The sequence below is a fragment of the Passer domesticus genome, chromosome 3, assembly GCF_036417665.1.
Source record: "Passer domesticus isolate bPasDom1 chromosome 3, bPasDom1.hap1, whole genome shotgun sequence".
NCBI classification, from domain to species: domain Eukaryota; kingdom Metazoa; phylum Chordata; class Aves; order Passeriformes; family Passeridae; genus Passer; species Passer domesticus.
In genome coordinates, this window is record NC_087476.1 from 90,575,109 (window position 1) to 90,597,549 (window position 22,441).

Genomic DNA, 22,441 nt, shown 5'->3' on the forward strand with positions numbered 1-22,441 from the left:
TGAACATATCTAAGTGCAAACCTAAATACCCATGAAGCACATTGATTCCTAATCTTAAGCAGTTTGTTTTTGTTGATTTGTTTTTTTTTTTTTTAATTAGTGTAAACAAATGCCCAGTATTCTACATCCTTAAAAGTCTGCTTCAGTCCAGCCAAAAGGAATATAGGCCACAGTCCCTCCAGAAGGATGATAAAATTATTTATTCTTACATTAGTTTATGTACACAGTAAAGACATTCGGCTAGAAAAATGCCTCTGTTGTAGTAAGAGATATTCAAACAACTACAAACTATCAATAAATACATTAGAAACATACGGCGCACTGATGTAGAAATACCCTATGCTCTTTTGGTTACTTACCCAGTACAATATTATTGAAAATTTTTTTGGTATTCTTCATGCAACATCAAAATTCTTCCTTACAGTTCATGCCACTCAACATTTTTTCTTTATTAGGAATGGGATGAAGTTTAAAACCCTGTTTACAAGCAGTAAAAAAATCACTGAAAATTTTAACATAAGTCTCTTAATTTGTGTACTAAAAAGAACAAAGAAGGTTGTCTTAAAAAAATTAATTTTCTCAACTAATTCTTTATAAAACAGGCAGTATTTCAAAAGGGATGTTTCCATCACCCAGGATGAATTTGTGCTTCAGAATTTTAAAAGGAATATTCATGGCAAAAACCTAAACCCAACCAGTAGGTAGACGAGAGATTGCAGTAGGAACTGCCTAAAACCAAACATGCTTCCAAAATCTGTCTAGGAAAACACTAAACACTTATCCACATCACTATGCCATCACCTATTCTAACAATTAGAAATGGAGTTTTAATAATACTTAGCTCTTTTCATGCTCAAACTTCTTCAAAAACATTTAAATAGCCCTAACGCTTCTGCAAGTATTATTATCCCCATTTTACATTTGGGGTGGTGGAGGGCTGGGAATTTGCCAGGATACAGACCAGACACATCCTTTTTATCTTGCCTCCCCTGCTTGTCTGAGTTCTTTATCACTTTCTGTATTTAGCACTCTGTGTACTGGAGAGCCCCAGGACACACAGAGAGTACATTCCCATCAGTTATTAGTGGTTATTATGGAAGCTGTGTCACTTTGAGGGTTACATGACAAATATTAAAGTAATAAACGACATGAAATCCAGGCTCAGGGTTGGTGTCACAGAATGGCACACCCATTGCCAAAACAAACCTGCTCTTTCTGTAACCAAGTGTTATGCCCAATTCATTCTGTTTTACAGCTGAAATGACTCTTGTGGTCAATGGTGGTGGTACACAAGAAAAAAATTTGTTCCTCACAATCTGTCCCGGGAACATGGAAAGCCCCTGTGGTGGCTCAGTACATCTTGACATTATAAAACAAAAAGGACTTCTAGATCAAAACAAAGATTTTGCATGTGCTAACCCACCATGAGGTACAGATTACTAAGGTCTCTTTCCCTCCACCCCTGAGTTAGAAATGTGTCTGAATTATTGTCTGAAAACCATCTGGGAAAGTGAATGTCTAGCAATAAGATTGCAGATACAAAATAAAGTATTTTGCCTTCATCTTGGTATTAATCCTTGAATTATTTAGATTGTTATCAACATCCCTCACAGGAAGAACATTTTTCATTTTACCACATTTGCCCTCCTGAATTTTCTATCTTATGTCTTTCAGTCTGTGCCCTGTTTTGATTTTTATCCTGCCTGGTTTACTCTTACTCTAAAACCAGCTTAGTTTCTTGCTGTCTCTTGAAAAGCTGTGGAGCAATGGATAATGCTGGGGTGTTTACCTGACCTGTAAGAGATGAGAGATGCAATATTCTCCCACTTGTAATAACAAAATCACTGAGCATGCAAAATTACATCCCTCTTACAGGCACCCAAAAGGGCTTTAAAAAGGCACATGTGTTCTGTGTCATTTGTTCCTCAGTGCCTGATCTTGGTGGTTTTAGTGTGTCTCCAATAAACCCTGTACAACGCACACATTCCTTTGCAATATGGAAGGAACTTGAAATAAAAATTAAGATCTTCAGTCAGTAGCTGTGTCATCCTTTAACAAACACTAAAGGTGCACTGATTGTCAAAATTAGGTTCTTACAGCAACCTCACTCCCTAATCTATTTTCCCCCTTCTTCCCCAAACTTCTAGGAGAGACGAAAAGTGCATATTATATAAGTGAGCTATTCCCCAAGCTCTTCCTGCCTTTTGTAGAGCTGGTAAGGCCAGAAAACATCTCTTTTGCACAGATGGGGATGCAAAAGAACAGGAATTTTGCCCCTCTTCCAGCAGTGCAGCCAGGAGCTGGCAGGCTGGCTGAGTATCCTGCCTCTGGCCATGTCCTGAGAGGTGAGAAGCACCTACAGCTTTTGGCTTCAGATGGGGACTGTGGATGTTTACCACCAATGGAAACCAGTCCCAAGGCACTAGGCAGGAGTGGAAAGGACACAAGAAAGCTGTTGTGACCTGGGGTACTCTGTACAGCTGAAAAAACAGGCTAAAAAAGTAAGAGGCATTGGCTCCTTCCCCTGGGCTTTCTGGAAAAACACAATTAAAACAAATAAAAAAGATGCAAGATACTTGGCAAATGTTTTCCCTGCCTAACTGAAGCCATTCTTCCTGCTTTAAAAATCTAGGAGATGGAGGGATCAAGACACATTGATTCAAATATGCTAATGTTGAAATGTTTCCATTGCAGACAGATGAAATGCACTTGTATGTTTGGGCATGGCTTCACTTCTGTGTGAGGGAGAGGAGCCCACAGGCCTGCCTGGGCACCTGGGAATTTACTGGAGGAGGTTAATCTCCAAATACCAGTGTGGTGATGGGAGCCAAGCATTCCCCCCAGCCTGGACTGAACCAATCTGGATTGAATGCATGTTTGCACCAACCTGGGCTTCTAGCTGCCTTAAAAATGCAGTCTTGGAAAAAAGGGTAGAAAAGGAAAGGCTGATGCTTTGGCAGTTCATTATTTGTCCTGTAGTCCAAAGTCATGAAACATTTTCAGTAGCTCAACTGGTGGCAATTTGCTATTGTATGGCTGGTGCTCACCACAAAAGCCTTTCTTCATGCTTACAGCAATCACATTGACAGGGCACGCTTTTCACAATTCCTCCAGATCAGTGAGATCCACGACCACTTTCAAAAAGAGTGTATCATCTCTGATGTAGGTGTTCTTTGTGTTCTCCAGGACGGTGTGCGGCACGAAGCGTGGACAGCCGGAGGCGATATTCATTTCTCCATCCGGCCTTTTGAAACTGCTGCTGTTTGGGTCAGCTCTAAAGACTTCCACAATGTGATTTTTTTTCCCACTTTGGTCCAAAAGCATAAGCGTAACCTTCTGCTTGAAAGGCCACAGCAGCAGCGAGTCAAACTCGCCCCTCATGACCACGAAGTAGAGGGAGATGTGCGTTCCCTTTCCCGAGCCGTCCCCGTTCAGGTAGGCCCTGGCACACAACCTGTACCCACAGCGGCTGGTGTAGAAGGGCTGGCTGGCTATGGACAGCACACGGCCTTCCACTGCCTCTCTTTTCTTCTTCTTGTAGTCCGTGATTTTCCAGATTAATTTCCCATTGTAGCACGTGCCTTCCAAAAGCTTAAATCGTTCTTCGTTTTTATTGAGCTGTGCTTTGTGTATATTAATCTGGAGATCATGTTTGCTGGACTGATCTTCCAAAACAACTGAGAGAAGAAGGAAACAAAAGGAAATAGAAAAAAAAAAAAGAGAGAGATATCTGGTAAAATAAAACTGTCAGAGCCCTGGATAAAATGAGCACCCAGACTGAAGCTGGCAAAACTGATCTACCCAAGCCTGAGTACAGGCTATGAACTACGGCTGTTAACTTTTTAAAACTGTAATTGCACCTAGTAGTTGAATAAGAAAAGTGTCAGCTATAAATCGTGAATGCCTGAATAGCACCATGGCCTCCATCACAGTGCAGAAGCCAAACCCAGGCCAGCTCTTTGGCTCTGTGGCCCTGCAGTGTCACTGGAGGTCAGGAGACACTATGCAGTAGGAAAAGGTGGGAGAACACTGCGCACACCATCAGAGTTTGGTCTCAGAATGCATGAAGAAAGCCCATTCTAGTGAAGAGCTCCAACTGCCTGAGTGTAGCACCAGAGCCTCTACTTAGCCACCAGTAAATCAACAACCCCCCTACCTGTGCAGGGAAGTGCCAACATACCCAAGCGCTGGTCGTACGTCTCCATCTGGGCAATCTTCTGTTTCATGGTTTCAATTGTGTCAAACAGGGGCTGCAGGTCTAATTTACTTTGCTGCTGGTTTGCCATCTGTATTAGCTGTTTCACTTGTGATTCCAGGCGTGCAGACTTATCCAGGTGACTGGCCAGAGCCTTCTCAGGTCATGCCATTGGAAGAGGGTGGGAAGTAGAGACAAGAGATATCCATAAAACCAGATATTTGCTTTGAATTAAGATAGTGAAGTCTTTAGCATGTCAGCAGTAGCAACGATATGATGCATTCAAAGGGCTCTGCTGGCTTAGGAACTTATCCCAGTGCTCCTTCATGATTAATTCAGCACATTTACAGACTGAGAAGCCATTCCTCATTCAGAACCCATTCACACTGCACCACTTCATTCAACTCATTATTCAAATTTACACTTGCACATTTGCCCTGGGCATCTGACCATGAGGATTTATACTGTGCTTTTTGCCCAGGATGTGTATCCAAACTTCTGTATCGATTAAAATGAAAAGATAATACCATATTGTAAAAAAATGAGAGGGTCTTGGGGAGATTTGTTATTGCTGTGCTATTAATAACAACTATTACTGGAGAAATATATTTCAGGATGCAAAAAAGCATTGGTAAAAAAAGTAAAATCAATGTCTCACCTGAGTGCTTACCATCAAGTTGCTGTTGTTACCGAACAGTTGTGTATACTGTCTGAATTCTTTCTCACACTTCTTAATGGCATCTGCTAGCTGCTGGATTTTAATCTCTTTACATTCCAGGCTCTTATACAAGTCAGATATCTATGGATGGAAAAATCAGAGCATAAATGCTGAGGAACACCAAAACATACAATGAAGAAATTATAATGTATCTGACTATATAAGAGACCGTGGTAAAGTTTACAATGCAAATCCTCTAAGTGAGCTAGATAGAGCACTCCTTAATTCACTATTTGTGAATAAGCACTGGCAAGAACTGCACATAAGTAATCAGACTTCTGAGCAGATCTGTGTGGCTCCAGGTGCAAAGAGGCTCCTAGCTCTCATTTCCATTGTGATGATCCATTCAGCTCTATAGTGGGATAATATATATTTTACATGCACAGGTGCATGTGTATGTATATGCATTTTTTATCTCTGATGAGGTCTAACCAGCAGAAGAGATGAGTCAGTGAGGGATACACACTTCAAAACCAAGTTTTAGCAGTTTAGGACTAATTTCTTGCATAAACAAGCAAAGACTAAGTTCCCTGTCAGCTTTCATCCATTCAGTAACAGGACTGGGCCTACACCAAGTGTCTCCTGCTGGGAGCCAAAGAAGTGGTCTTGAGCAGAGAGGTGCTTGCAACTGGCTCTGCTGTCCTCTGTGCTACCTCCACACAGAGCAGGTGACCTGGGCACCTAAAGGCTGCTTTTTGGAGCAACCTGGCCAGTCAATTAAACTTTAAAATACTTTATCTCTAAACCTCATATCCAGTGTAAAGCAGAGACTGAAAGCAAATGAGGTGAGCAATAGCAAGGAGCCTCCCACTGTGCGTGGTGGAGAATATAAGTGCCTGAGCACAGAGAGGTTTCCCTGTAATTGACTGGCTTCACTAGAAGAGCTTCTGTCTTCTGAGGTGTGAAAAACCATAAAAACAGTCTTTTAAAATGTACCTGATCTAAACCAGGCAACAAATGTAGAATCTCGTATCATCCTCTAACCAGTCAAGAAGTGCTGAAGAGTGCTCATTAAATATGACTTACCCTCTCTTCCAACCGGGAGTTCTTGTCTAAAATCTGCAGCATGTGTTCCCTCAGGGCGCTGTTTTCATGTTCAGCAAGTTTCCCTCTTTTAACCTTAGTGAGGCAAAGGGGGAAAGTGAAAGAATAAAATAATAAGATAAGCAGATTTTTGAAGCTGTGGGTAAAAAAATTATTGATGTAAACATTCAAAATGTCTCCTTTATGCCTTGAAAGGGAGGGAAGGGCAGTCCTGATTCTCTCGTATTTCAGCTTAGCCAGCAGAAATGGTTGTGAAAGGACATAAATTGGTTATTTTAATTATTCTGATGGTCTGGGAGACAAAGTCCAGTCCTAGTACAGACAAAGATTTGTAAAACAGTACCTTTATATGACAGCCGTACTGTTTATATGGACAGTCCACTTCTGCCTCGGGACACACAGCATGGTGCTTTTCAATCTGCATGTATTAAAGAAGCAGTTTGTGATTAAATAAATACTTAGTAATTTGAAGCACTAATAAAATCTAAATGCCTGCCAAAAGGGTGAATAAAGGCCATTGTCATGACACCACCAATCACTTTTCCAGGAAAACGAGTATTCAGAATCAATAAGCAAGCCAGATATTTTTCCATGCTGCAAAACACCCATGGCTTGCAGTGACAGAATAATCCACTTATAAGATGGGAGATACATCCCTTTTAGGATTGAACAAAGGAAACTCTTAGAGCAAATTGTATTGGCACAGGCCAATGTGGTCTGCAGCTTTCAGTTTTCATAAATTTATGCAATCTGCTGAATTGCAATATCAGAAAAAAAATAATAGTACCTCTTTTTTCAGAATTATTTGTGAACAGTTTTGGAGACAAGGCACAGGATAATCAGGACAGTCATTTTTCTCATGATTCTGAAGAAGAAGAAAACAGAACAAGGCAAAGGCTTTAATTTTTGTAAAGTAGTATATACAGAGGAAGCTATGCAAAAAGTAATCCCAAACATACAAATGCAAGTAACATATCACTTTGTTGTTCATAAGAGAGTATCAATAATTGGTATGATTTATTATACTTTCTTCTTCAGTTACTCAGTCAAATTTTGTTTCAGGAATTAAGTGCCATTGCAATGCTGGAAACTTTTTACTCAGCAATATCATGGGAAAACAGGTGATGGATTCCCAGGAATGCTTCATAATCTTACCTTTATGTTAATTAACACCACATATGTATTACAGTACTGGCACCTCTCTTCTCGGAATTTACAGTGCTGGCTCAAGTGCTCCTTCAGGTCCTTGCGAAGAATTCGATCCCGACATCCATCATTAGTGCACTGCATGCTTTCAAACAAACACTGCTGCAGATGCTCCTGCAACACACAGCAGCAGGTTAAATGCCAAATGGCCAGTGTGACCTGGCACGTTTCCTCCAACGAACAATCACCTAAGCATTCAGAATATGAATGAACATTGCGATTTACAAAGGCTACATAAGGCAAATGGTTCTTATTAAAAATACAACCCTAAGGCAAAGCTGGAACAAGCTAAAAGCTGTAATATATGCTACTTACAGTGTATAGCTGTCATAATCTTTGTACTTGAACCACGCTGCTACAATAACTCTGAAGACAATCATGGGAATTTAGCTGATCATAAATACACAGAGCTGTCATAAAAATCAAAGGCTTCAAAATCTGATCAAGCAAACCAACCTGATATCGCCCCAGAATTACTTTTGAATTGCAATCAGGAAAGTTTTTGCAGAACACATGCAAGTTGAGTACTTCTCTTTTACAGCAGTTGTCTTTGAATACCTGTAAAGGAAGCAAACCAGGCTTAATATGCAGTCACATGGGATGTTATAAATAATATAAAAGAACAAAACATCACTGCAGATCTTCTAGGTGTTCAAGCGTAGACACCATAATTGTGAGTATGGCTATTGATAATTCATATTGAAAATTCGTATTGAAACTATAAAGTCAACCATTTATGACATTTCTAGTAAGCATGGGTCTTTTTCCCCCCCACATAGTTATTCCAGAGATGCTGATCCATCCCACAGCCAGCAGGACTAGTAGCACAGGAGCTGTATAACCACTGCCAGACCCTGCCTGTATCAAGAAGAAAGCAGCTGGAGCTAACAGGCTCCAAAAGTCAAACCAGCTCTGTGCATGCTCCACCATGTTCAAGCAGTGCCTTTGGGATGGAGGCGATGCTGAGATATTCTTTCTGTCACCTCTGAGAAGCAGCACCATTCTCAGCTGTAAACAAATGAAGCCCCCAGAGCAAACTCTCAGCCTTATTTAGAGATCTTCCCACATTGCTGTCATCAAAATTTGCAAGAAGTGGAAGATAACAAACAAAAAAAAATCCTGTGGACGGTCTGATTATAATTTCCTATCAGGATTCTGAGAGAGAGGAAGGAGACATTTTATTTCCCTGGAACGTTTCTGGCAGAACCAGCATATAGTACACTTTTAAGCTTTGGAAGATAAATAAGGACAAATTAATCCATTATAAAACAAAACAACCAAAAGCAACAATAGCTTGCAAAATAAAAAGGATTATCTCTCTTTTCCTCTAAAAGTTGCCCAAAAGTAAACTAGGTCTTCAGGGTTAATGAGATCTAACGGAGACAATCAAAAAAGCAAATTATAGCCAAGTTAAGATGAAAACAATCAGATAAACAAGATATGCCAGCAAGGTAGGGCATTTAAAAAGAAAATCAATAAAATCTCCATTAAAAAAACAGACATCTAGTGACTTGGGAGGATTCAAAGCTTTGTGAAATTCTTCAACACTTTACTGGAAATACAGAGGAGTAAAATGAAATAACTTTAGAACATGAGGTATAAAATGAAGCTTAAGCTAGACAGCCATAATCCCTTTCTGGGAGAGCATCACTGAGTAGACTGCTTCCTTTAGCATTATTTCAGAGACAAAAAAACCTGCTCTGCCCTGAGGACTAAAAGCCACCTTGTTCTCAGCTGTCTTGCCTTTCCCATGTAAATGCTGACTGCTGAAATAAAACTATAGCTACTTACCTCATGCATTTTTATTGTTTCTTTGTCGACAGGACAGGTGGGTACTGCATTTAACTCTCTAGATCAAAAGAAGAGTCGTGTTAACCCACAGGAAATTCAATTTATTTTATGAAATTGGGCTATGCTATTATCTGACTCTGACAGAAGTCAGCAGTAGATAGTATAAAAACAAACAACTAAAAAAAGTCCTTCAAAAACACTTTCATCTGGCAACTACACAGCCAAATTCTGCCAACAGCTCAAAGAGGGCATAAAGCAGTAACTGTGAGTACGTAACAGAAAGCAGAGTTTGCCCTAAGAGTGTTGAATGGTAAAAACCACAAGATGTTTTTTAATTAAGAGAACGTTGTCACTGTCTGACCATCTGCAGATCACAAATGTCATATCTCTAAAAATCTCATTGTGTGCTTTAAACCCAGCCTTTTTCTACTAGAAGCAGTGCCCTCCTTGCTATGCCACTAAAAGATCTAATGGCTCCTATCTTAAAAGGCATAGAAATTGTGTAAAATCCAGGAAAACAGTCATAGAGGCAGTGCAAAAGGAGTCAACCCAGAGACAAAGTAGCAAACATGAAGCATCTAAAGTTCACAGAAGGTAATTAGTGACATCCATCCACATAAAGAGGCTCCTCTGCAACCTTTCCAAATGAAATCCTGCCCTCAGGTACACCAAAGAGTCCATAATGTATTCCCAGATAGGTCTGGTGGGGTAAACTCTTTTGTACCAAGCAAGAGGGATCCAGCAGCCTTGTGATGTGACTGCAGCATCAGGTAATATTAACATCAGTTTATAATTCTGCTAAATTCAGAGGAATTACACAGAAGCAAATGAACACAGCCTAATTTAACCACCAACACTGTGAGACATCAATGCAGCAAATTCCTCTGAAGAGCACCACGGCAGACAGACAGACCACAGCAGCATCTCACACAGCACTATCAGCTTACATGAACAGTTTCTTCATGCTGACTTCCCTGCGGCTCACCAGCACGGGTAAGGTCTTTAGAGACACCTTTCAAACACTGAGCACGCAGTCACTGGGTTCAACAGAGCCCTGCCATTGACGCCTTCAGCCTACCTGGCTCGGTAATATTATGGCACTCAGTGATGATTTATAGAAGACGTGGGCTGCTTTTTTTAGGAAAGGGAACAAGGGGAGCCTGCGGACACGGGAGGAGTCTGCTCTCACCTCAGAGCGAGGATGCACTGCTGGCAGAAGCGGTGCCCGCATCCCGTCTGGTGGGGGTTGCGCAGGACCAGGTGGCAGTAGGCACACTTGTACCTCTCCTCCAGGCTTTCCACAAACTTGTAGTTGGTGTCAGGCTCGAAGTCCAGGGAGCTGGTGTTGGAGGAGTTCTGGCGCGTGAAGATGCCCGAGAGAGCAGTGGGTTCGTCACAGGCCATGGGAGCTGCACTGGGAAGCGAAGCAGACGCAGGGAAAAGCTCTTCAAACACTCCCTGGCAGCCACTCTGCCTGGGCTACCGCTTGCAGCAGGCTGCTGCTGGCAGGAGGGCTCTCATCTGCATGGGGGAGACAGGTTTCAGAGGGAAACGTGGTGCCAGCTATGGAGGAACAATAAAACACTCACAGAACCACGAAACAAAGATCACGCTACAAGCATCAAAGCGCACTTCTTTGGAAAAGAGCTTCACAATCTGAAAATTATTTAATAGAATTGAGATTTTTATGGTTTGGTTGGGGTTTTTTTTGTTTTGTTTTGGGTTTTTGGGGTTTTTTTTGGTTTGTTTGTTTTCTTGCAGCAGTTCTTAGTCTTAAAAAATGACAAGAGTCTCAGACACAGCTGGGGAAAGCAGAGGCCAAGTCTTGGACTTAATGTTCACCAGGAAAGTCTCCACTTAAAGTACAGCCCACCCACATGAATTTACAAGTTCATTGCACTGGTTCAAGCAGGAGATGGCTTTGTGGTTCAAAGCAAGGAGCATACAAAAAAGAAACCAGCAGGGGGATTTTACCTTCAGTTTAGGTGTTACAGGAGTTGAAGCCTCTTAACTTGACATCTTTCTTTTTCCCATTGATCATTCATTTCTAGCAGTAAACTCTTATTTTACTGAATTATGTACAAGTTTTTGGCTATATTAATTCTGTCTGAAAGAAGTGGTGAGAAGAAAAGATAGGAAAGCAGGGTTGCAATCAGAAGTGTGACATAAGTTTTTCTTTCAACCTACCATAACTCATGCACAGCACAGGAATACAACACTAATCTTCCAATAGGAAAAACCATCAACATTTGTTCCAAGTCTTAAGTCACAAACCTCAAGATTTGCCACCAGTCCCTCAACCTTGCAGCTTTTATTTTTTTGCAAGTAGCTCAAGCCCTAGAGCCATTCTGGTTGGCATTTCTAGCAGCTTTGCACTCAAGACGTTTTCCTTACAGAACTGTACAAAAGCACAACACACCTGAGCTGCCAGATCCTGATTTCATGAGGGAAGTGCTCAGTTTTACAGCTGTGCTGTGGGATGCTATTTCTTCTCTGTGTGCACCACCCGCCCTGTCAGTCACTGGAGTCACTCTTACTGGCATCAGCACCTGTCTGAGAGCTCTCACTCATCTCCTGTAAGATCACTGAGGGCATTTGCTGCTTTTGGAAGGAAGCAGGGTCAGCACATCAATATTAACAACCTTGTGTCTGGCATGAAACAGTGTGCCCAGTGCTGACACTCTGCCCTTCCTCCCTGCTGCAGTGGCCTCCTGGCCCAAAAAGCAGCAATTAGTGAGCTGCCACAGAGCACCTTGGGCTTCAGAAAGCAACATCCATTTTCCTTTCTACTTTAACAATCCATACTGGGCGAGGAAATCCTGCAGACAGATAATATGCCTGATTCAAAAACACACCAAAGCACTTAACCAATTAAAATGTATTCCACAGCCAACATTTAAGTGCTCCTGTAACTCAGCACCCTTGTTAGTGGCTGTACACAGTATTCACCTCCCCAGCTTGTGACACCCTTCCTGCCTTTCACCAGGCTGAATGTCTGACATCCTCCAGCACAACTGATCATCTAACGTGGGTAGCCCTCAGGAATATGAACTGTAATCATATTCCAGCCATTAAAGACTTATTATTCCAACAGAAGTTTGCAAATTACCCTATTTGGTCCCTCCAAATGAACAGCCTCCTGCTTCAAACCAGACAGGGTTGTCCATTTGCTTCTTTCATTTTTAAATAGTTGATCGTTCCTCCTCTGAAAATGCATCTCCTGGTTCCCTGACACCTAATAAGGAGCAATTCTCTTTTCCTCATGTCAACCAGAGATGACAAAATGCAGCCTGAGGGATCACCAGTCTGCTGTCTGGGCTGCCTCAGTAGCCGATGCCAGCAGCAAAGTGTTCCTGCTGCTTCTAAGGCAGATGGAGAGCTGTCACCATTAACTTCCAGAGCATGGACCACCCACAGGATAAGCTGCCTAAGAACTCACTCTGCTGTGGGTCAGTGAGAACCCTGAAACAAGTTTCCTTCCTCTCTCTTATTGCTGCTCTCTCTCCCGTTTACTTGGCACACAATTTCCCCAGTCCTATTATGCTCCAGCACTTACCTCATCTGATGGTATGGTTTAGCAAGCTAATGCCACACTGTGTAAAAACATACTAATAAAACCCCAACAACAACAACAACAAAAACAAAAATTATATGTTTTACCCATTTTGCCTTTAGGGATCTTCCTTAACTCCAGAAACTCCAGCTGGAGTGACATGTTTTAGGCTAAAAAGTTATGGAACACATTAAAAAGAAACAGTCAGCAGCCCAAAATCACATCAAGAAACTCCTCCAGAGCTCTCACTGCTCATTAAATCAACCAAAATCACTCCCCTTTCTTTCTGCAAGGAGCCACTCTGCTGTGGTACAACACCTTCCAACTCTCTTGCTGAAATGAGAGCCTGTATCTCTTTAAACACCTTCATAATGCACCCAACCCAGATCCCACTCCTAAAAATGGAGATGCTTGGCATCTCCATGAAAGCACCTCCTCCACCTCAGCCTTGCCCAGGACAGTACTGCACAGCTGAGGGCACCTCAGGACACAGGAAAGAGCACCCCAGGTGAAAGGGGAGGCTGCCTGCTCAGGGCAGAGCGGAAACCTCAGAAGATGAGGGAGTTCGCTGCTGCTGCCAGCCTTGCAGGAGCTTTGCTGCAGGGCTTGCAGCTGTTCTGCTGGAAGAAATGGACTGCTCCAGGAGCTTTGCCCAAGCTGGAGAGGTGCCCGTGTGAATCAGCTGGGGATTCTCAGAGGAGCTGGGAAACAGCAGCCCTGTGCCAAGCAGGCAGTGGGATGCGATCCAAACCAGCCCAGCAGCGTGCAATTCCCATCCCAGCACTCACCAGTGACTCAGGGCGGCTTGCAGCAGCTCTGCTCCCACTCCTGCCCTCCAGCACACGGGCTCTCTGAACTGAAACCAAAGGGAAACCGTCAGGGGAAAAAGTGCTGTTAGGTGACAGTGAGAGCAGCCCAGGGTTATCTGAATCAATTTCCTGCTTACGCTGATGCCTGGCCAGCGTAGGTAGGGGCTGAGGTAGCTTTCACTTCTGTCTGCTCACAGCTTCCAGCAAGGGGAAGCTGTCCTGCCTTTGTGTATGCTGCAATCTTCCAGCACACGTGTGAATGTAATGCTGGTTTAAAATAGCAGAGAGCGGCAGGCTCGTGCTGCATAATGATGCTCTTGTGGCAGACACAGCGCACGCTGTAAAAAGATTTTCACTGCAACTGCACCGCAACAGCACACACACAAAACCCCCCAATCTATGGAGACCGAAAATCTACATGTTTAAAGACAAAAAGGATTTCCCTATACTGAAATAAATAGAATTAATTCTGCCCACACATAAAAAAAAGTGGTATGAATCACTTGAAGCTAAGCCCAAGCTAAGCCCTACAAACACCTACCAATGAGTGGGAGCTCAATGGCAGAGCAGTACAAAGAGCTCCCAGCTGCACCTTCCCACCACTTCAGCATCCCAGCCCTACCTGCACCACAAGCTGCACAAGCAAAATGCTTCTGGGACAACTCTTTTTATGCAGATGCCTTAACCTCACTGGAAATAATCCAAGTGGGAGAATTTTCGTAACAAAAATAAACTTTATAAATTGGGAGCTACCCTGTTTTCACTACCATCACACCAAACTGAGCCCAAATATTTTCTAGTAAAATGCTCCACAGTTAGAATTGCTTCTTGTTCAGAAACAGAGCAGAACATAATAATAAGGAGAAAAATCAACATGGGCATGACTTACTAGAATATAAATTGCATCAACATTTTAAAGCCATGTTCAAACAGCTCCTTTCCAGCTCCCCTCAGCTCTCTATCTACAGCACCAGCAGTCAGAATGACAGAGCCTGTGTGGAACCTTGATCACACTGAACTACTGTGGACAGATTAACTTCTTCTAGCCACAAAGACATATTTTCTGCACACAGGAAAAACCATTCCTTATGATGTGGTTGCTTTTTTTAAAGAGAACATGTTTTTCCTGTTTTTTCTCATATGAAGCCAATCATTACCCCATGAGCTGTGAGTGCATCACTACAGCCAGAACTTCCAGGACAGCAGAACCAGGCACAGTCACTGGCTGCCACCATGTCTCAGACTGAGAAGGGAAAATATCCAAGTTGTTATCACAGATTTGATCACCAGACATGGACAAGAACACAGGATCCCTAGTCCTGCTGCCCAGCAAATGGGGCTGAGAGCTCAGCTTCTGCCAGGTTCAGTGCATGAGGGGAGGGTGATGCTCAGCCACCCTCCAGGACTGGGGTATTCCCAGTAAAAACCACCTTCCTCACTTAACAGCTTCCATGCCACACATTCAAAGGGCACAGAAAAAAGGTTATGCACCTACATTTCTGTAGCTCTAGTCCATCTCTGTTGCTTTGCACTAAGACGCTTGGTAGGTACAAGTCTTAAAAGATGCCCTGTCCCTCCCTCTAAAATCATCTACCTTTTATGGTAGATCAGAGCAGTCTTAGGCACAGTGAGAAAAGTTTTGTCAGATTTGGAGGTCTAAGACGAAGTCACTTCATTGGGAGGTAACAGGCAGAAACAGGATAGAGGGGAACATATCTTGCATTAAAACAACCCTTTCCAAGCTGCCTTATAAACTACTAAATTTATGAACAGATTAGCTGCCTCCAGTACTTTTGAATTAAAATAACAAATTTACATGATTTACTACTCTAAGGTCCTCCAAAACTCCACTATTTTGGCTACAAAAAATATATGCCCCAACTCAACACACAGAGTGGAAGAGCTAACAGTTTGCTAAAGAATGACTAAAAGTATCTATACTTTTTGTTTGAGATACATATTTAAGATTCAGCAAGTTATATGGAGTCATGTGGAAACAGGAGATGATGACATCTCCCAGGAAGAGTTAGAACACTTGCAGAGTTCTCATATGGGAGAAGGACTCTGGCTGCATCGTGTGTGTCCCTGCAGCACAGAGGCTGGAGGAAGGAAAGGATCCCCTGTTGCACCAACACAGAGCCACTGCTAGCACTCAGGGCTCATTTCCACTTCACCTGGCAGCAACTGAACCTCAGGAACTGCTCTGCTGTTGTCCGAATCACTTAAAAGCTGCAGGGCAGTGACCAGCTGGTACCCAGGAGAGAGTATTTCTAACAGCAACAATTTCCTATTGGATATGTGCCTGAGCCTCCCCAGGGGATGTTGCTGCAGAGGACAGCAGAATAAACATTTTCTTTTGTATACAGACACCACTATGCTATTGAAGTTCCAACTGTAGTATTACCTCATCCTCAAGGCACAGTAAAACCTTACTAAGCAAGCATCAGTTTGCTCATCTCCATAGGCAAATTTTCACTAAGCAGAGTAAGACAGTAGGGTTTCCTTTGCGTAGAGGTACAGTCAAGAATTACAATAAATTCCCATAAGACTAGACTGCATCAGGGTTTTAAGACACAGGTTACAACACAGCATTAAAAAAAATTAAAAATACATTCTTACAATTAATGAAGAGTGTCTGGTGCTAAAACAGCTTTGATTTTGCTACCTCTACTGTCTTCCCTGGACGTTCTAAAAATAGTTAATTGATTAATTTTGCATTATCAAGAAATCTATTTCTAATCAACATAATATTGTAATGCCTTAAAATAACCTCATTCACAGCTGGAAAATAAACTTGTTTCCATCACTTCTGTGGCAATCCCTGAACGTTTTATCATCTTCCCAAGCACAAACAGTACTCTCAGTAAGAAGGCTCTGCCTCTCACCCTTACAACATCACGACTCCACTTTGCTGGTTCACAGGGGGGTAAACTTGTTCCCTGAGATGTTTTGGGTCTGCAGCCTTCCCTCCCAACCCCTGTGTGCCAAGCCCCTCAACAGCCCTTCAGAAATGAGAAATAATTCTGGCAAAGTTAAGCTCCTGCCAGCATTAACAAGACACATTTTGGTAAAGCCATACCTGGAAGCTGTAGCTGGTCCTCAATGGGGAGAAAATGAGAGAGAGACAGAAACAGAGACACAGAGTGAGCTTTGTGGTTAGCTCAGCAGTACAAGCACTTTAAAACAGCAAGGGAGTGGAAATCCCCCAGAGTAGCTTTGAAAAGATCATGCATAAAAATGTTTTAGAAGTGTTAGGATACAAGGCAAGCCACTGAAAAGTATTTTGCCTTACTGCAGTGATGTAGGGACTGCAAATTTACCATCTGGAGCGACACAAGGTTACCAAGGACGTTTCTCACAGTTGGAATCCAAGATACAGAGTAGATTTCACCTTCCACAAAACTGGTGAGTGATGTCATCAAAGAAAAAGTACAAGGGTAGCAGGAAACACACAAGGACATAAGAAACACCCAGGTCCAATCCTGTGAAGCCCTCCACAGCAGCCTCGGCAAAGCCAGGTGAACCCACCCATTGCAGGAAGTGAAGTGGCAGCTCACAGAGGAAGCAGCTCGGTCACATCAGCTCATGCCACAGGCTGCACAGGCATGAGGCATTCAAACAGAACTCTCAAATGGAAATAAAATCCATTTTAGGAAAATAAACATTGTATTTGGTTTTGTAATAACTTAAGTGGCCATAATACCCAAATGGTTTTGTAGTCTCAACTTAATTGTGCACGCAGGATTCTTGGCAGCCTCCATCTCCCTCTTTCTGCATCAGCCTCCCTCTCCAAATTGTGCTGTCCTCAAGGCAGTGCCTTAGGCTCCATCTCCACCCCTACTCTTTCTTTATCCTCCTCTGCCCTCTTCCTTTGGTTTCTGGTCACTTGTTTTAATTTTTTTTCTTCCTTTCCTAAAGTAACCTATTATATTTTCTCTGAAAGCAGTAATTTTTAAGTCTCCTGTTATTTAAAATAATAATTTTCCAAATAAAGTGTCTATTCTCTTTTGTACTTAATGCAACATATAGCCTCTTTTGCCTTTTCCCTTTAACTGAGCTTTCTCCCAAAGCATTTCTAATCTATTTCAATTTCCATTTCCCCTCCCAGGAGGTGTCTCAACCTACAGCATGTTTTCCTGAACCTTCCATGAAACTCTGCAACAGACAAATCATTGCATCATGAAGTCAGTGGCCAAGAGAAAGGCACCAATTTGCAGGCATGCTGCTTCTTTATGGGATCAATTAAATTGATTTGAGTTGCATTTCTCAGCACAGCCTAAGTTCCCTTCTACAGTCAAGCTTTTTAACCCAGAAGGTGTCCTTTTCATCCCTGCCACCAGCACCTGTCCTCAGGTTGCTACACAGGCAATACCAGGCTGACACCAGAACAGCACAACAGCTTGTGCACAGACTTCCCTTGAGCCTGCCAGCTCTCAGGGAAGGGCACATCCAGCTGGGTTCCTCGGGAGGAGGCAGCGCTGCAGAAGTTGTAGTGCTCTGCAAGCACAGCTCCAGGAAGCACCATCTGCTTCTGGGAAGCTTTGGGGAAAACCCCAAATGGAGAAGTTGAGTGGGAGCAGGATCTTAATTTTAAACAGTTTGACTCTGCAGATGAGTAGAGAGCAGCAGGCCAGTGTTATTGCTTGTGAGCAGCCCCGACCTCCTCCAGCGCCAAGCACAATGCTGAAACCCGGACCAAGTTTCAAGCAAATTCAAGGGGACGAACTCGAGAGAAAAGGCAGACAGCAACAGCATTTAGGAAACAGAGTGAAGGAAGACACAGAAAAGCAAAATAAAGAGACAAAAGTTACTGAAAACAACTAACAGGCTTTATTTTTTTTATCTTTTAGTGTACTGAAGCCAAAGTGAGTCATCACTTTTCCTAACAAATTACAAATTTTGCAGAACTAGGTCTTTGGGGCTTCCAAATTCACATTTCTTTCTCTGCCCTATAGGGACACACAATTCAGGACTTCAGCTGATTTGACCAGTATGGTCATGGTTTGGCCATGAATATCTGTTTAAGGCACAAGAGATCCTTGGTTTAATTTTCCACGCCCAGACCTTTTGACTCAGTCTTAATAAGACTCAGTCTTAATAAAGAACTTTACCAGCATCTATACAGAAATCTATGAATCAACTCAATGGTTATTCATCTGAATTACTAGGATGAGCTAATTTTTATTTTACACATACATGTGTCTGATGACATGTAGACACACATTTTTCTAGCCACAGCTGTCACTGAAAATGCAACTGCTAATGTTGCATTAGCAACCCAGAGCTCTCAGGGACCCCATGAACTTGCTGTTGGGAAAGTGGTGACAGTAAAGATTGTCACCATTTTCTTTTCTTAAAAAAAAAATCAACAGGAAAAAGGATGAGGACAGGCTGGAGGACAGGCTGGAGTTGTACAGAGGTAAGAACCAGGAGCAGTGCTCTGCCATGGCCCCTTCTCCAAATGCAGTGGGCAGTGGAGAGCTGTGCTCCTCTGCCTGAGCATGCTGCCACAGCTAGGCAGCCACAGCATTTTTTTGTTTCTTTCATAGGGCCACATTCCAGTTTGAAGCACCTGGATATAGCAGACAAGACTGTGAACCCATATGATCTTAGCACAGGTGAGACCATTTCATGTCTCACAGCATCTACTTTGGGAAAAATGCTTTGCAGATGGTTCCTAACCTTGAGGTTTAGTTAGTCACTAGGTGGCTTTGCACAAATAATAGTAAGTAACTTTTATATTTTGATATAACCTTCTGCAAAGCAAGTTCACAGCAACATACTTACCCATACAGAATCCCTGTATGGGTATGCAAACGTCAGTATATTACACACAAAAACTTGCTTTATCAGTCCCACTCCCAGAGACAAACATGCTTAACTACAGAGCACTCTGGCCAATCCCATCTCAAAATCACTGTGGTTTAGGTGCAAACAGTTTCTCACACACTTGTGTACTTGTGGCAATATCGAGCAGGGGAAACTGGAAATTTTTGCAACATTTTTATTAACAATACAGCATGACTCAAGTTTCCTCACTTTCCCGAGCCCAGCCACACACCAGGGTAAAGAGGTTAGCTTCTTTCCTGGGCTAAGGGAAGACAGTGGAAGAACTACACACTTGCAGCCCAAACTGCTACTGATAAGGGACTGATGACTAACAGTGTGATCATTAACCCTTCACAGTTATTGCCAAGAAACTTGGACAGAAAAGCCCCAGAAAGCAAAAAAAGAGGTTCTGAAATCCTCACCTCGGGCCACAGACCCAAAGGCACACTGGCTGTAAGGTGTCCCAGCCAGCTGGCTGGGTCCTGCACAGCACCCTGGGCAGGGAATGCTCCCAAGAATGGAATGTCTTTGAGACAACAGACACTACCTGCATCCCTGCAGCCACCAGCAACTGCCTCCAGAGGACCAGGAGACCAAGAAAACACAACTCACACAGACTCCCTGAAAAACCAGAGAAAGGAATACCTCTCCCTAGCCAGATGATTCCTGACAATGAATTATGTCTATCAATGCAAAATCAAAGGGTCAGACAAAGAGATGAAGAAGACAGAGGGCTACAGGGTAACTTAAAGATGGGCACAAATAAAGTCCAGGACATGAAGCACCGTACAATCTGCACCTGCCCACTGAAGGGATTTTGCAAAGTGACCCAAGCAGTATGAGGCACAGAATGAAGAGCTCCTGACCTGTCCCACAGCTTTGACAGCTGTGTAAGAAGTGCTCCTGACTTAAAGAGCCTGTGTGGTGAAATAAAGAACTGTCTAGTTTCTGCCCTCTGCACTTACCTGAATTCCTTTTTTCCAAGTCTACAAAAGCTTTCTAGCTTTAAAATCTTGTCCCCTCCTGGCTGTGATTCCTTACCCTCTCAAAACTCCATAAATACCCTGTGAGCACCACAAGCTTTTCTTTCTTCCCTCATGGTGTTATTCTGAATCTTATCTTTCAGCAGCTTACAGCTCTTCAGTTTCTAACCCTAAAGTTTCCTGGGAGGTACTCACAGATGTGCCCTATCGCTGCAGACCGTCTTCCTGCACAGGCTGAACTCTCAGCCTCTCCTCTGACACCTGGCCTGTGGATGATGACCAGCCCAGAGGCAGCACAATGACCCCAAGCTTCCCCTGCAGCCCTTCTTCTGCACAGCCCATGTTCCAACCTGGCACAACCACACCCTGCTCCACTCAGCTTCATCTCCCTCTCAGGCTTTAAGTGTTAGATCTTCACAATACCTCACCAACTTCTCTTGCTCCATGTCTCTGCGTGACACAGTATTTCTTGTCTGCTAACATAAATAAAACTGTCATCCATCACCATCATCCTCTGGTTTTCATAGAATAATGGGTTTGGGTTGGAAGGGACTTTAAAGATTATCTCTTTCCAACCATGTGGCCATGGGCAGGGACACCTTCCACTAAACCAGGTTGTTCAAAGCCCTATCCAGCCTGGCGCTGAACACTTCCAGGAATGGGGAAAACACTTCCAGGAATAAGGAAAACACTCATTTCCAAACACTTATTTCTCTTGAAATGTAATATTTTACTCATTTATCCACCCTGTGTGCTGCCACAGGGATAATTTTTCTAAGCCATAGCTACAACTACATCACTTCTCACCATCCCTCCACTTTCCCACTGCACCAAAACCTCTTCACTTTCAAAGCCTGTTCTGGTCTCCCTCCACTTGCCTCTGCATTGCCTCCAATGATGTAAAGGTTTCTTCTCTGTTCAAGCAAAGATAACAGGGTCCACTGCCTGCTTGTCATGTATCTGAGCAATATTTGAGCAAGTGTGTGCTGGGAGAGCAGATTTTTTTTTTTTTTTGAGATATCAGCAGGCTGTTCTACTTCAAATCTCTTCTCCAAGATCTCCTTTGCCAAACAGCTGGGAACAACTGGCTTCTGACTATCAAGGTGATCCAGAGGGTCTCACTGTCTCCTATTGCTCCTGCATACAGGCAGGTCCCTCCCTCCTGACTTGAAACTATGAATTCCCTTCAGCCAAGGGCTGCAGTTCTGCCTTCTGCTCACACAGAGGGGTCCTCAACCACAGCAAACACTTCTGTGCACAACAGAAATAAGATAATCAAAGCTAACAGCAAAGGAAGTTGTCCTGGGTGGTTTTAGGCTGAGTGCAACACATCACCACCAAACCTCACGCTTAGCTCAAAAGCAATAATACAACACAGTCCTCAGAAAAAAAGAAGATGATGTGAAAAACCAGCCAGGCCCAAGCTCATGCACAACGGCATTCCAGACCACCCCAATTTTACCTTCATCACTAAAGCTGCATGCTCTGCGTGCAATCAGCAGGGGAGTTTAAAAATACAACTGCTTCTGCTGCCAGCCTGGAGATGTGCCTGACCTGAATACACCCAGCTATTTTTAGCGCATCACTGCACTCCCTTCAGCCATCCCGTATTTATAAAACGGAAGTTATGAGGAAAGTTGTTCTTGGCTGGCACCGGGAAGGCACAGCCAAGCTAACAATAGGCAAAGCAATTCAAGAAGTGCCAACAATAGGAGCTCTTCACTTTTTCTTCTAAATATGAAGAGTGTTGAAAATGTTTGGTTAAAGCCTGCTGCCTCAAGATGCTCCCAGAGCGCTGTTAATCAAGGAAAATCAGAAGACCCCCTGCACAAGCACAGAGGGGAGATTCCCTCCCTCCAGCAGCATTCAGCTGACACCAGCGGGGATGCTTGTAACAGGTCCCTGCAGTCTGAGAAGATCAGACTGCAAAGACATTCTTCATTCATCCGAGCAGTCCCGGCTTTGTCTCCCTCCCAGCCCCCAAAATTTCGGCCCTGCGTCAGCCTCTGGGGCGGGCACCGGGCCTGCTTTCCCCCGGCATCCCTGGGGGCGGCGGCCGTGGCGCCTCCCGGGCCGGGCCGGGCTGAGCCCGGCTCCGCGGGGGAAGCCCCAGCAGGGCCGAGGGCTCCGCCGCACCTCGCGCAACTCCCGGGGCGCCAACTTCGCCTTTGCGACCCGGGCCTGCTCTCTGAGCGGAGAGAGCAGCCCCGCGCACACTCCTCTGCCCCGCGGGGCCGCCACAGCCGCTTCAGGGAGCTGTCACCCACCGCTGCCGCCCGCGGGCCCGGCCCCGCTCCCCGACGCGCCCCGTCC

At 43.6% G+C, this 22,441-nt stretch overlaps 1 protein-coding gene across 5 annotated transcripts; it reads right to left on the reverse strand.

The window, feature by feature from the left end:
- Window positions 1–179: 179 nt before the first annotated feature.
- Window positions 180–22,434, reverse strand: TRAF5 (TNF receptor associated factor 5). Of its 5 annotated transcripts, none has more exons than XM_064414309.1 (13): window positions 16,396–22,434; window positions 13,296–13,363; window positions 10,929–12,677; window positions 10,144–10,475; window positions 8,955–9,012; window positions 7,620–7,721; window positions 7,113–7,277; window positions 6,745–6,822; window positions 6,301–6,375; window positions 5,940–6,032; window positions 4,866–4,994; window positions 4,181–4,349; window positions 180–3,677 (listed from the first exon to the last, which is right to left on the reverse strand). In XM_064414309.1, exons 4-13 carry the CDS (start codon window positions 10,356–10,358, stop codon window positions 3,100–3,102), a joined length of 1,662 nt encoding a protein of 553 aa, XP_064270379.1. In that variant the 5' UTR covers window positions 10,359–10,475; window positions 10,929–12,677; window positions 13,296–13,363; window positions 16,396–22,434; the 3' UTR covers window positions 180–3,099. The 5 variants fall into 5 exon arrangements, with proteins under 5 accessions (XP_064270379.1, XP_064270375.1, XP_064270374.1 ...); XM_064414305.1 differs by having other exon boundaries at window positions 4,854–4,994; window positions 10,929–11,061; window positions 16,396–22,432; XM_064414304.1 differs by having other exon boundaries at window positions 4,854–4,994; window positions 16,396–22,432.
- Window positions 22,435–22,441: the final 7 nt, after the last annotated feature.